Source organism: Rhinolophus hipposideros (genome assembly GCF_964194185.1).
Source record: "Rhinolophus hipposideros genome assembly, chromosome: 12".
In the NCBI taxonomy this organism is placed as follows: domain Eukaryota; kingdom Metazoa; phylum Chordata; class Mammalia; order Chiroptera; family Rhinolophidae; genus Rhinolophus; species Rhinolophus hipposideros.
The window spans coordinates 688926-702549 of record NC_138058.1 but is presented as its reverse complement, the minus strand read 5'-3'; the positions used below and the strand labels follow the sequence as shown (position 1 = coordinate 702549).

The 13624-nt window shown below is 43.6% G+C and overlaps 1 protein-coding gene across 2 annotated transcripts in view; it reads right to left on the bottom strand.

Annotated features, from left to right (window-relative positions):
- Positions 1-12003, bottom strand: part of TMEM131 (transmembrane protein 131) — a 174562-nt gene extending 162559 nt beyond the window's left edge. The window contains exon 1 of one of the 2 annotated variants that reach the window (XM_081068933.1): positions 11628-12003. In XM_081068933.1, coding sequence (XP_080925059.1) covers positions 11628-11775 — 148 coding nt within the window. In that variant the 5' untranslated portion in view covers positions 11776-12003. The remainder of the gene's footprint in view (positions 1-11627) is intronic. The other variant, XM_081068932.1, reaches the window with a different exon arrangement.
- Positions 12004-13624: the final 1621 nt, after the last annotated feature.

Genomic DNA, 13624 nt, shown 5'->3' with positions numbered 1-13624 from the left:
CACAAAGAATGTCTTATCACTATGTAACTACTTCCCAGCCTTCAAGAATGTCTTCCTCAGATTCTGCACATTTCTTGTTATATTTATTCTTAAAACTACTTTTTGTTGCTGTTGCTAATAATTTTGATAGCTTTTGGCAATGTCTGAAATATTTCAAAAAACTTTTAAAAAGAGTTTTGATTAAAAAAAAAACCCACAACATAGTAAAATGTGCACATCAACTGGAAGGGGCAAATGTGTGAGTGGCCTGTCAGCTGCTAGCAGCCCACATCCAGTCAGCATTAGTAGACAGGGTTTCCAGAAGGAACCCAGATATGAGTTAATTCACCAAGAGAGCTCGGTGGTGCTAAGAATTGCTGCTGTAATTCAAACTGCTGAAATCAGCGCTTAAAGTACAAAAGCATAAGGTATTTCATCTGATAAAACGTCGCCTCTATCCCCAATAGCTCTTACATATACAGGAAATTTCCTATTATCAAGAACATTTAATTTCAACCGACTATATACCACAATCATATTTCACAATGAAGCACGTAAGGTGTTACCCTATAAAGACCAGGAAATGAAAGGATACCGGGTTTTTTCACCACTCTTACTTAACATTGTTCTAAAGATGCAGTCCATGCAGTAATATATATAAACATACATATTTATTAATATTAACTAAGTTGTCATTCAATCATTTTAGACCTACAAAATGGCAATTTCATATAGTTCAACTTAAAGCTTATGTGCATGTGTTTATGGAACGAAAGTAAATAGAAAACATAATTATAAGTCAATTAAGTTCCAAATCTGTCTAACATTTTAATACAATTCTAATCAAAAGCAAAGAGGAATTTTAAATCAGTAAGTGGTGTTAATGCAACTAACCATTTCAGAAAAATAGATTCCCTACCTAATATCAATAGACTGAAGAAGCAGGGATTTGCATTTAAAAATAGAAGCACAGAGATAATATATTGGTGAATACAAACATTATGCACAGGGATTTTTAGGCATAACAACCAAGGCAGAAAGCATAAAGGAAAATAATGATAGATTTGGTCAATAAATTTTAAAATAGTAACAGTAAATTGAAAAGTAAAACAAAAAATTCAAATGCAAATGGAAACTTGGAGAAATATGAAATCCTTAATTAAGTGTGCATTTAAGTCAAAAAGAAAAATTCAACCCCTGGTGGAAAACCTGACAAGACACGATCAGCCAATACAAAAGGCCCAAAAGTGTGTAAGGGTTCAATCTTATGAGTAATTTATGTGCCGGGCACTGCGCCAAGGGTTTTATACCCACCACCCCTCAGAAACCCGCAACAACTCAATGATGGGAGGTGCTAGTATTATCCCCTCTCCAGATAGTGAACTGACAGATCAAATGGTAACCATACTTACCTAAAGTTCTAGCCAGAAAGCGGGCTGGCAAGAGCCCAGGCCACACTCTCAATCACTACTTCTACCTTCCGACTTACTACCTCCTGGAGTCCCAGGCAAGGCCGTGAATCCCTCGCTAACTTAGGTTAATTGGTTATCTGCAGAGTGGCTTGGGTTTGTTCTTGTTCCCCAACTCCTTACATGTACAGCAGAACAGTGTTCCCAGAATTCTTCCCTTGGTGACACACGTCTGACTTAGGTCCCCATGTGGAATACAGCCTAGAGTCACCCAAAATTTCCTGAGGTTATGTGATCTTGGTACGCCAGCCAGAGCACCACACCTCCTCTCTCTGTGAACTCGAGATGTACCTTACACCTGATTGCATCACTCAAATGTGGTATAAAACCATGGTTAAGAAACACTAATTTTTAAAAATTTAAAACAATGTGATCACTTTTCTTGCCAAACTGGCAGGGACTTAAAAGAAGGGAACAGCCAATATGGGAAAATGGGCACCCTCACATAGTATTGTTGAAATGTGAATTGGTTAAGTTTTCTTCAAAGGCAATTTGGCAACATCTATGTTTACATGGGGAGGGAAGGGAGGAAACGGGGAGAAGAGATGAGGAAGGAACCGAGACTGGAACACTGATGACCGATGTTGGCTCCTTCTACCTGAGAGATGACAGAAACTTTTCTCCATTTACTCTTCTGTATTTTATCATTAGTTTCTACTTGAATTTTTGTGAAATTAAGGAAAGTTTTCCCAAACTGACCTCTAAGTTGTATGCATGAGAAAAACTGTTACATATTATACGTCTCCTTTTACTGGAGATTAAAATTGTGTGGTGTACTATCAGAGACAAGCTCCCCCAGCAGGACTGACAGCCAAGAACGAAAGGATTTGGGGGTGAGAGAAAGATTGTTGCCCTCGTAGGGCTAATGTGGGAATTAAATGAGACAAGGCAAGCAAAGCGTTAGCACAGAGGTCAAATGGAAGAGAGACCTTGACAAGCACCAGCCGTCATCACCAAATAATTGAGGGCGTCACCAAAGTAGGTGGTGACTAAGTACAAACTTGTAGTATGTTCCTGAATGGTAAAAAAAAAAAAAAAAAAAAAAATCAAACTTGGACAAATATTATCATTTCAGAAATACTTTTTCTTCTTCTGGTTCATCCTTAATTGGTTTTGGTTCACTGTTTCTCCTACCGACACATAACTCAATGTGTTGAACCAATTAAAAAGCGGGGTCGAGGAAGATCATGACCCAGTCCTTAAGGCCCAAAAGCTTGTGGTCCTGTAAAGTATAGCTGAATCCAGACGCAGCTGGGAAGGAACTGACAATATTCGGAAATTATTTTCTATTTACAAGAATCTCTAGGATTCCAACAAAATGTTTTATGAAATGCTTCCTCCTTCTTACATCTTTTTCTCTTCAACACAATTCTCAGTAACCATTTTCTTCTCCAGCCATAACCCAAAATAAGCCCCCAGCAAGTAAGGTAAACCTCTAAATATGACCTAAGTCCCTGACATGGGTAGCCTGCTGCTGCACTCACTCTGGAGGAGAAGTTACCTCTTGGTAACGCTAACCACTACCCCAGGCCCATTTGCATACCAAGAAGCAATACTCCAGAAGAGCCAGGTCACCAACTCAGATTAGCATTTTTTCAAGTGGCCCAGTTTAGAAAGCATATTCACTTACACTCTTATACACTGCTCTACCAAGTAGCTTTTGGAATGACAAACTTAAGCCACATCTCAAAGGTCTTAATAAATACAGCTAAGTGTTAGAGAGCACCTTTGTTCCATAAGTAATTTTCTTCTGCATCCAATTTAATCATTCCCCCAAAAGAAAAGCCCCTTTCAGGACACTCAGTCCTGTCCAAAACCCAAAGAGACATGTGGTCCACACCAAAGGTCCTCTAATTGAAACTCCAAGTAGGGATGCCCTTGTCATACCATGAATGCAAAATGCTAATTAATTTGCAATTAATAGATTTGGCTTAGGCTACTTATCAACCTTCACTACTAAGCCAGTTTTTTACTAGCGCATGCTTTGATCCACATCTAATACCTACTATAGCTATATAAAAAATTAGTTCTTAAGAACTAAAATTAGATTGTCATATTCTGCAGTCACAACTGATTTAGAAAATAGTCACAAACTGTTAGAATTTAAAAGGGCTTAAAATGCATTTCATTTTACAGGTAAGTAATCTAAGAAAATACTTCACGTAGAATTTTTTGTTTCAAACAGAATAGGCTTCTTTAATCAATAACTACATGTTCATAACTTAGTCATACAATGATTAAAATCATTTATTCAAAAACACAGGTTTGATTTACAATAGCATCAAAAAGAGTAAAATATGTAGGAAAAATTTAATAACCAAGGAGGAAAACGACTTGTACACTGAAAATTTCACTACAAAACACTGCTGAAAGAAATTAAACAAGACACGATAAATGGAAAGATAGCCCGTGTTTATGGACTGGAAGACTTGGTACTGTTATCTATAAGACCCAAAGCAATCTACAGGCTTAATGTAATCCCTATCAAAACCACAACAGCATTTTTTGCATAAATAGAAAAAAACCTATCCTAAAATACATACAGAACCTCAAGGGACCCCAAATAGCCAAAATAATCTTGAAAGAGAACAAAGTTTTGAGGTCTCACATGTCCTGATTTCAAAACATATCACAAAGCTAATCAAAACAGTATGTACTGGCATAGAGACACACAGGGCAACGAAAAAGAGAGTCCAGAAATAACCTCTCATACACATAGTCACATGATCTCATACAAGGGCTCCAGGACCACTCAATGGGGAAGACAGAGTCTCTTCAACAAATGGTGCGGGGAAAACTGGATATTCTCATGCAAAGAATGATTTTGGACCTATATCTTACATGATAGACAAAAATTAACTCAAAACAGATGAAAACACGAAATGTAAGGCCCCAAACTGTAAAACTCCTAGAAGAAAACACAGGGGCAGAGCTTCATGACCTCGTATTTGTCAATGTTTTCTTGGATATGCCATCAAAAGCACAGGCACCAAAAGCAAAAATAGATGAATGGGGTTAAGTCAAACTAGAAACCTTCTCTATACAACAAAAGAAACAGTCTACAGAATGAAAAGGCAACTATGGAATGGCAGAAAATATTCCAGATAATTCATCTGATAAGGGATTAATATCCAGAGTATATAAAGAATACCTACAACTCAACAGTAACAACAAAAATAACCCAATTTAAAAATGGGCGAAGGGCTTAAGTAGGTATTTCACGCCAAAAAAAAAATACACAAATAGCAACGCTCAGCAATGCTGACTAATTATTACAGAAATACAAACCAAAACCTCACATCCATTAGGATGGCCACTATAAAAACTATTAAAAAAACACTATAAAAAAAACAACAACCCCCAAAATAACAAGTGTTGGCAAGGATACGGAGAAACTGAACCTTTGCACACTGTTAGAGGGAGTGGAAACTGAACCTCTGTGCACTGTTAGTGATACGGCTGCTATGGAAAATAGTATTGCAGTTGCTCAAAAAATTAAAAATAGAACTACCATATGATCCGGCAACCCCACTCCTGGGTATGTAACTGAAGAATTAAAAGAATTAAAGCAGGACCCTGCAGACACTTGCACACCCACGTTCACAGCAGTATTACTCACAACAGTATGAAGGCAACCCAAACGTCTATTGGTAGATAAGTGGATAAACAAAAAGGAGAAATGTCTGTACATACAATAGATTACTAGGCCTCAACAAGGAAAGAAATCCTATCACCTTCTACATCACGTGTGAACCTTGAGGACATTGTGCTCACTGAAATAAGCCAGTCACAAGAAGGCAAATCCTACATGATTTCACTTCTGTGAGGTGTGCAAAGGAGCCAAATTCATAAAAGCAGAAAGTAGAATAGTGGTTGCCACGGGCTGGGAGGGAGAGAGAAGCGGGGAGGTTCTGTTTAATGGGCACAGAGTTTAAATTACATAACATGCAAATATGCTGAAGACCTGTTGCACAATGACGTGAGTGTACTTCACGCTACTGAACTGTGCACTAAAAATGCTTGAAGATGGTCAATTTTCTGTTATGTGGGTTTTTTTTTTTAATCACAATTACATAGGAACATATAAACAAAGCAGGTTTGACACTCTACCATGACAGACCATGTCATGGATCCTCCAGACCTTGGGCATGGACCTTTGCCCTAGGTGTTACATGCAACAAAATGAATCAAGCAAAAAGTATGGCTTTCTGAAAATTTTTCCAAAGCAATCATACAGTATGAAAGAAAACTGCCCTAGGAGCACAGATGAAACTAATGACCACCTAACCCCAAATAGCCCTCATAAGCCAGAACAGAGAACCAGATGCGGACGGCTGGAGTGCCCGGACCTCTGTCTGAAAGGGCGTTTCAGAAGCTGATGCCACTACCAGCCTTCAGATGACCTCCAGTTCCTTTTAGGCCAGCGCCAGTCTGAGACTGTCTCACAGGTCTGGACCAACTTGTCACACCAATATGGAACTAAGCCGTGTTCAAAGAGTGCAACAGGCCTCACCTAACCTGAGCAATATACCAGGTACCTAAACATCAAGAGCAGAACCGGCAGCTTCCAGTACCAAGTACCTGGTCCCTGGTTTACAGTGCCTGGGCTCCTTGGCTTCCTTTTCAGAATGTGCATGACCCAGAATGGCCTCTGATCGTTTTAATGGTTAACAAGTCCACAGAAAGTGATCTGGATGGTCAGGGCATTAAAAACAACGAGAGCACTTCACCTGAATACTTAATGTACTGGTTTTGCACCAACTGGCAGGTCTGCTATTTCTCCAGGTGGTGCAGAGCCTTCAGGACTCGTTCAGGGTTACACAGCTTGGCTTAGGGACAGATGGCTTGGGTTGGAATCCTGGCTCGACTACCTAGGTACCAGCTCTGTTACCTTGGGAATCCAGAAGACCTCCTTTTATTGCACTTCACCGCACTGTGCTTCACAGTGTTTGGCTTTTACAAACTGAAGGCCAGACCCTGCACCAGCCAAAAGGTTAAACTCACTTTACTGGGGAGCCTGGCACCGGACCTGCAGCATCGCCAAGGTCTGCCCGTATGACTTAATTTCTCTGTGCCTGTTTCACGATCTATAAATTGGGGTTTCATGAGAATCTGAAATCCTAAAATCCAAAAGTTACAACAGTGATGGTTTAGAGTAAGTGTTTCTTACTTGTTTTAGTTACAAGGGAAAGCAACACATAGGGGAGAAAAAAGTAATGTCACCCTACGTCCTATGACAGCAGAATTCCTAATGACATCTGTATCTGAGTTCAGACTTTTACCTGTACCCTTGACTCTCCACCCAGGTTTCAAGTTTGAGAAGGGAGAGAAGGTCGTTATTAGGCAAATCTTCATTTAAAACTGAAAGCCTGCTATGTACACATTGCAGATGTTGACAGAGGTTCTGCCCCACAGAAATTCCAGTCTGGGCGAAGAATGACATCCACAAAATAATTTAAGTAGCTAAATGCGGCAATACATGATTAAGCATCAAAATGAACAGATGCGTGACAGAGATAATGCAAACTCAGGGGACTGCAGGACTGAACAGACATGGAGAAAGTTCGAGGTGAGAGCCAGCTACGACATGCCAGGCTGGAGACTACAGCAGAGAGCTGACCAACAGGCATTGACGCCACCTGGTAGAGGGTCAAAAATGAGACCAATGTGGCAGAGAATAATCGTGACATTAATAAAAACTGGGAAACCAGATGTGGCCCAAGATAATTCTGCTCTGGACATATGCAGAGTGTATTGCTTGCTAGACATGTGTATGAAGGAAGACATCCACTGGGCAGCGGGAGCATGGTGACTGACCACTAGGGCAGGGTGATAACCACGAAGTACAAAGTCCCAGAAACCAAGGGAGAAAAGTTCCAAGAAGCAGCTATCAACAGTGAGGGACTGCAGCAGATAGTAAGGGAAAATTCAGCCCCAGAAAAGCCTCCCAGTGGTCGGGCAAGGCCAATCAACAAGCTGAAGCCACAGGCAGATGAAGGAGAACCTCCGAAGCCCCCAGCAGGGACTTCATTCGCCCAAGAGCAGTTTCATTACTACTCTAGATAACAAATTAGATGATTTATATCTACTCCCAGAAGCCAATCTTTTTGGCAGTGTCTATGAGGACCCTCTGCAAGGATTATAAAAAGCATGAAACATTCATTAGCAAGAGAAAGAGGACCCTCTTCCAACTACAGCATTCCAAGGCTTTTAGTAAAAGCAACTAAAGTTCATTAGCAAAGCATATTACTGAAGTAATAGTCTACTTACCAGACTCTAAATAGTAGTCATATAAAGGAATAAAACATCTCACTCTTAAGAAAATCACTTTAAAAACTACTTTTACATTTATACAGAGTAATAATTTGATTAGAAAAAAGTAAGTATCAACTCCTAATCAATTCTACCATCTCAGGGCAAATTACCTAATCAAATGAGGTTTTGATCTTTCTTCTGGCCTTTACTCCTGAGGGCTGTGTTCATGCGCTTTGTAGATAAAACGCTACTGTGGCCTCCTCCTGCACTTGTCATGTATATACCTTAAAACAAAAATGTGTTCATGAAACTAAAGTATGGTATCTGGCAAACAAATTTAAAAGTCCTAATGAAGACGGCCAAACTTTGCCCTGCCACTGACAACCAATTAATGCTAATGAAGCAGGGCCCAGTTGGCACCCCCACAGTAGAGGCCTCTCCACGCTCCCTGGCCTCACTTTTCCTTGAGCTACCTATAGTTTAAAAATAGATCACTCACCTGGGGCTTGAGGTCCCCAGACTCACCCAGTTCCCTGTTTTAGACAATTACCCTGATAACTTATGATTAATACCCTTAGGCTTATTGATCACAATCTCAATGGTCCACCAGGCTACTCCCATCCTTGTTCCTGGGTTGCTGACTCCACCAGAGAATCACATGGCCGGAGGGAGGGATAGCCTCTGGAGGAACGCCCAGGTTACTCCCAGCCAGTCTGAGAATGTGAAGGCAGTGTTTGGAGGTGTTAACCTGCTCCCCTCTCAGACCACCGGTGCTCTGATAATAAACGCTCATTCTATGACCCAACTCCTTTGTCGGTCCATTGGCTGAGTGAGCCCCGGACTGGGTTGGCCTCCGGTTTCAATAACATGTGTGACACTGAAATTTAAATTGTCACAGACTAAAACAACCATATACCTGAAAATTTATCCAACTTTATACTCACTAGATATATAAAATGTACCTTTTTATTTATAATAAAATTAAAGGACAGCTATGCCTTCCATAAACCCATTCCAAAACGAAAACTATAGTACATGACATGTGATGCTTTTTTTTAAAAGTTCTTATTTGCTGGTCATAATGAGCTGATTTATAAATCAAAATACTACTAAAATTTATTCATTTAAGATCTCACACATTTTCACTATCCATTTTTAATATATTTCACTAAACACACACACACACACACACAAACACACACACACACTCCTCTCACTATCCTTAATATCAAGATCTTAGCTTCAAGAAAAAGCTCGACACCAATCCAGAATAAATGAGTTATTTGTAATAATTATAGTAACTTCTACCTCTGGCAACTCTGTCAAAGTCGTTACAAACTATAGAGCACAACCAAAACATTCTCAAAGGTCCCTTTCCCCTGTACTAGTGCTAACACATCCCCACACATCAGTGAATATGGATGTTAAGATAAAGGAATGTTAGCCATATAGGATGTTAAGACAATAAATGGCTCGTGCTTCCGGCTTAAGAAAATTAACATCTAGTCCAAACATCAAAAACCGTACTAGGTAATCTAACTACCTCTTCTGGTTTTCTTCAGCAGGAAACGAGTTTTATTTTGTTTTGAAGATTTTTCTAGTGAAATTCTGCTGCAGAGGAGGAAAAAATACATAAACATACAAAATATCCAGAGAAACATCATTACAATTGCAGGTAAAGCTTAACTTTGAAAAAGTAAATTTGTTGATATTACTTAAAAGCAAGCACAGAAAAATCCCCAAGGTGTCAACGGACAAACTGAACTCAGCTACCTTCAGAAATCTGCCCAGGCTTACTGAAAAAACTCAACAGCATCCTTTTGGGGCAATTGTGTTTGTGCCCCATCAGATGCCAAACTAACGGTTTCACAATCATGTAAGAAAATCAATCTCATTTCTCCTCCTTACTCAAACAAAAACAATACTAGGTGAGCAAGAAGGTTGAAAGCACAGGCATTTGTGGAGCTACCTTCAGGAGTATTTCATTTGAACCCAGCGCGTTCATGATGGGCAGAGACCTGTGTTCTTTATTAGTATAATCACCATTAGTACCTGAACAGCTAGTTTGCACCCTCACATTGTTCAGACACAAGATGTCTGATTCCTCCAGGACCACTAGCTGATTACACCACATCTTTTCATACTTTACACCCTGGCAGGAATTCTCCTAACCTGACCCTGACATTTATGGGTACTAGAGAGGTGCACTAAAACTTATAAACTATGCAAATGAAAAATTAGCAAATATAATTTAGGGTGACATTTCTCAAAAAAGGGATTGTTTACTGAACTATACACAGAGAGATAGCATATAAAATCGCTCTTGGAAAAATACGCAGCCAGGTAATATTATAATACAAATTTCATGTTTTACTAGACGCAATCATTCTTTTATTTCCCTGTGCTAATAATGGCCCATGACGACAACTATTCACTCAAACAAATGTTAAATGCCTACTGTGCCTGGCACTGTGCAAGGTAACCGAGGAACAGAAAAGTCAGGCTGCAGTACCCACCAAGGCCAACTTTGAACTCCAGCGGACATGCCCATGACATTATTGTACTATGTCAGGCTTACTAGACACCAGTGACATGCCACACTGTGCCGGGAGCGTGAGCACACAAGAATAACCAACTGACTGCAGATGTGTAACCAGTGAGGAATGACCACGACCCCGGGCCTCAATGGCCCTAACGCAGCAATATTTCATTCTGGAAATCACCTTGCCTCTGTAAATTAATCCTTTCCATAGATGGTAATTCTTTGAATAATTTCCACATATGTTAACCCAGACTAAGGTTGCTTAGAGAGTGAAATGAAGGAATGTAATGTTTTAAACAAAAATGAACAGTAAACTGAAGCACCTTTGCCCTTTAACATTAATTTGGTTTGCTTTTGCTGGTGCTTTGAATAACAATAAAAAGCAAGTGTCTTTAGTCACAAAGTGGAACATCAACCCTAAAGTTTACCGTGGCAAGACATTATTTTCTTGCAGTGGCAGTTTAATGTGAAACAAAAGCTAAACTAACAAGTTTTGCTTAGCTTTTAAAAACCATTCACTTTTAGTGATTTCTTCACAAAGGCTCCGTGACTCATTTCCCTAGGCTCAAAAACAAGTAGTATTGACAAAATGACGATTTGGTCTTCTGGGTTACAAAATAACGTTTAACCTTATAAAAGTACCGATTTACAGTCATATGATACTAACGAGTGTGTAAAATAGGGGCCAACCCTTAACTGTAAATTATAAATAAAGGTTTGCAAACTGGAAACTTGACGTTCGTTTTTAAAGTTTTTCACATGACGACCATGACACCCAATTAGTATCTTAAAATCAAAAATGCAAGCAAACTTTCAATAGCTTAATGGACAGCGGAACAGAACTGTATTGTATACCTATATGGAGAAAACTGTTAGCTAAACCACCATTAACAACGCAGGCAGACAGTGGGGCGGGAAGCTGAAGAAACACGACTCCTCTCCAAGCAGTGTATGAACAAATTCAAAGCAAATGTTGTAAGCTGTGTTTCGACCCTTCCACCAACCAGTCTCGCTCTTTTTACTACGACATTTTAAAGTGAGCTCTGTTGGCACGCCGTTATTAAAACCTCAACGAGGGGGGGGGGGAGCCTCAAATTTGCCTATTAACAGCTACCAAGTCTAAAACTATGCTGCCAGCCCACCCAGAGCGGGCCAAGTGGCAAGAATACCCGAGAAGTCAGGACGTTTTGCGATGGCAGTGACAGGAGGCGACGGGAGGACAAGGGGAAGGAGTCACGGACGCCGCGAGCTGGCACGTGAACGGCCACTCCGGCCGGACGGGCCCGCGCCGCGCGGCCCTGCCACCCGCTCCCAGCCGCCAGGGCCTCGGCGAGGACGCGGTGACAGCGCGGGGCCGGGAACGCGCCGCCGGCGACACCCACCTTCCTTCTCGGCCCGCGCCGCGGCCACAACGAGAGTCATCACCAGGTGCAGCGCGCCCAGGAGGCCCGCCACGGGCTGCAGGGCCGCCCCGGCGGGTGTGGCGGCGGCGGCGGCGGCTCCAGCTGCTCCTCCCGCCCGCTTCCCCATCCCTGCCGGCCGGGGCCCGCCGCGCTCGAGGTCCGGCGCGGCCCTTCTCGGCGCGGCGGCGGTGCGGGAGCCGTGGTCCGGGCTGGGGCGGCGGCGCCGGGGCCGAGGGTGGTGGCGGGCCCAGGGCTCGGGCTCCGGCGGGGTCTGGGTCCGTGCGTGCGTGGGGGCCAAAGTGTCGGTCACTGCCGCGGGCTCGGCATCGCCGGCGAGGAGTCCAAGCCGAGAGGCCGCGGGTCAAACACGGCGGGCGGCCATACTGGAAACGGGCAAGAGCCGCCGGCTCCCGGCGGGCCTGCGAGGGGCGGGGCAAGGCCCTGGGCGCCGCCCCCGCCGGCTGCTCCCCTGGGCGCCCTCCGCTCAGCTGTCCGCCCCTGACGCCGTGGGTCCGGACCCCTCACCGGCTCTCGGAGGCCCACGGCTCCACCCGCCAGACGGGGCGGGGCAGCACAACCCCAGCCCGTCACCGCTGCCCCGCGGGCAGGAGGAGAGAGGCAGCGCGGCCCGGCTGCCAGGACTTATGATGGCGGTACACGATGGGCGAAGACAGTGACGGCGATCACGTCGAGGCCAGGCTCCTCTCCGCGCAGCCGCCGTGGCGTGGGGGCGGGGCGGGGGCGGGGCTGCGGGGCGCTGGAGGAGGCCCCGCCCCCGTCCCGAGCGTGTACCTGCGCCCACTGCTTCCGCGCTGCAACTTGAGAGCCTTCCAGGGGCCTGAGTGTGACCGGGCGGGGAGAATCCATCCCGGTGACGCCGCCCGGGTCGCACCTTCGCCTCTCAGCCGCTTGGAGACTACCCCGGGCGTGGTTCGGTTCCTGGTGGCGCTTCCTGGACGGCGGGGACTTGCTCTGTTCGCCTTTGAATCATCCTATGGACACTACTTGGCAGTGCCTCCCGGAACCCTCGCGCCCCTGGACTGTGACCACGCTGCTCTGTGTGTATCTCGCAGCCGTGACCCCAGAGGGAAGGCGCAGGCTGCTCTCTAGAAACGTGTCCGGCGGCCCTGCTGGCTCTCTGCGCCTTGTCCAGCCCCGGCAGGCGTTCCGTTCACATGTCCCTCGAGGCCCAAATCAAAGGCCGGCCGGCTCCTGCAGTGTCCGGCAGGAAGCCGTCTCACGCCCCGGGACACCCCGCCCCGCGCTGGAGGTTCGGGTTGTGCCTGGCTCTTCGCTCCTTGACGGAGCTCTTCACTCAGTTGCTTCCCCTAAACTCCTAACACTATTTTAATAGCTTCCCCTAACTCCAGAGCCATTTACTTATGCTTAAAAGTATTTGTTGAGTGAATCTATGTATTTTTAAGCCTAAAATCGCCTCTAATATGACTTAAAGTACAAAGGAAAATAAGATTTCAGAAAGACTTAACAAAAGGAACACCAAGTGCTACCCTAGGCAGTAGTCTTTGTCAAGCAAGCATTTATTTTATTTATAAATTAATTTATTTTTTAATGGACTTATCTAATGACTTTGAAAAGAAGTTTCATTTTTCTGAATATTAGGGTTAAAATTGAGTGCTCAAATTTTGTTCTTGATGTAATGAGATAGGAATAATTATTACCTCTAAGTTGACTTTTCCCTACTTGTATATATGCCTAGGGCAAGAGAGGCAAAGAGCTGCCTAAAGTGGCAAGGGTCTGAGTGCCTCAGCTGGGTCAAGCTCGCACTCCGAGGTTCCAGCAGTCAGCAGCCCTTCGTCATTCCTAGGTTCAGGGCAGACAAGCCTCTCCAAGAGAAATGCTCGGGTTCTCTTAATCAGAAATCAGCCATGTCCTCTGATTAGCCTGAGACTCAGGACACCCATGGGAAACAATTTGCACACGGCTATAATTGGAGTTCAGACATAAACAGACATGTT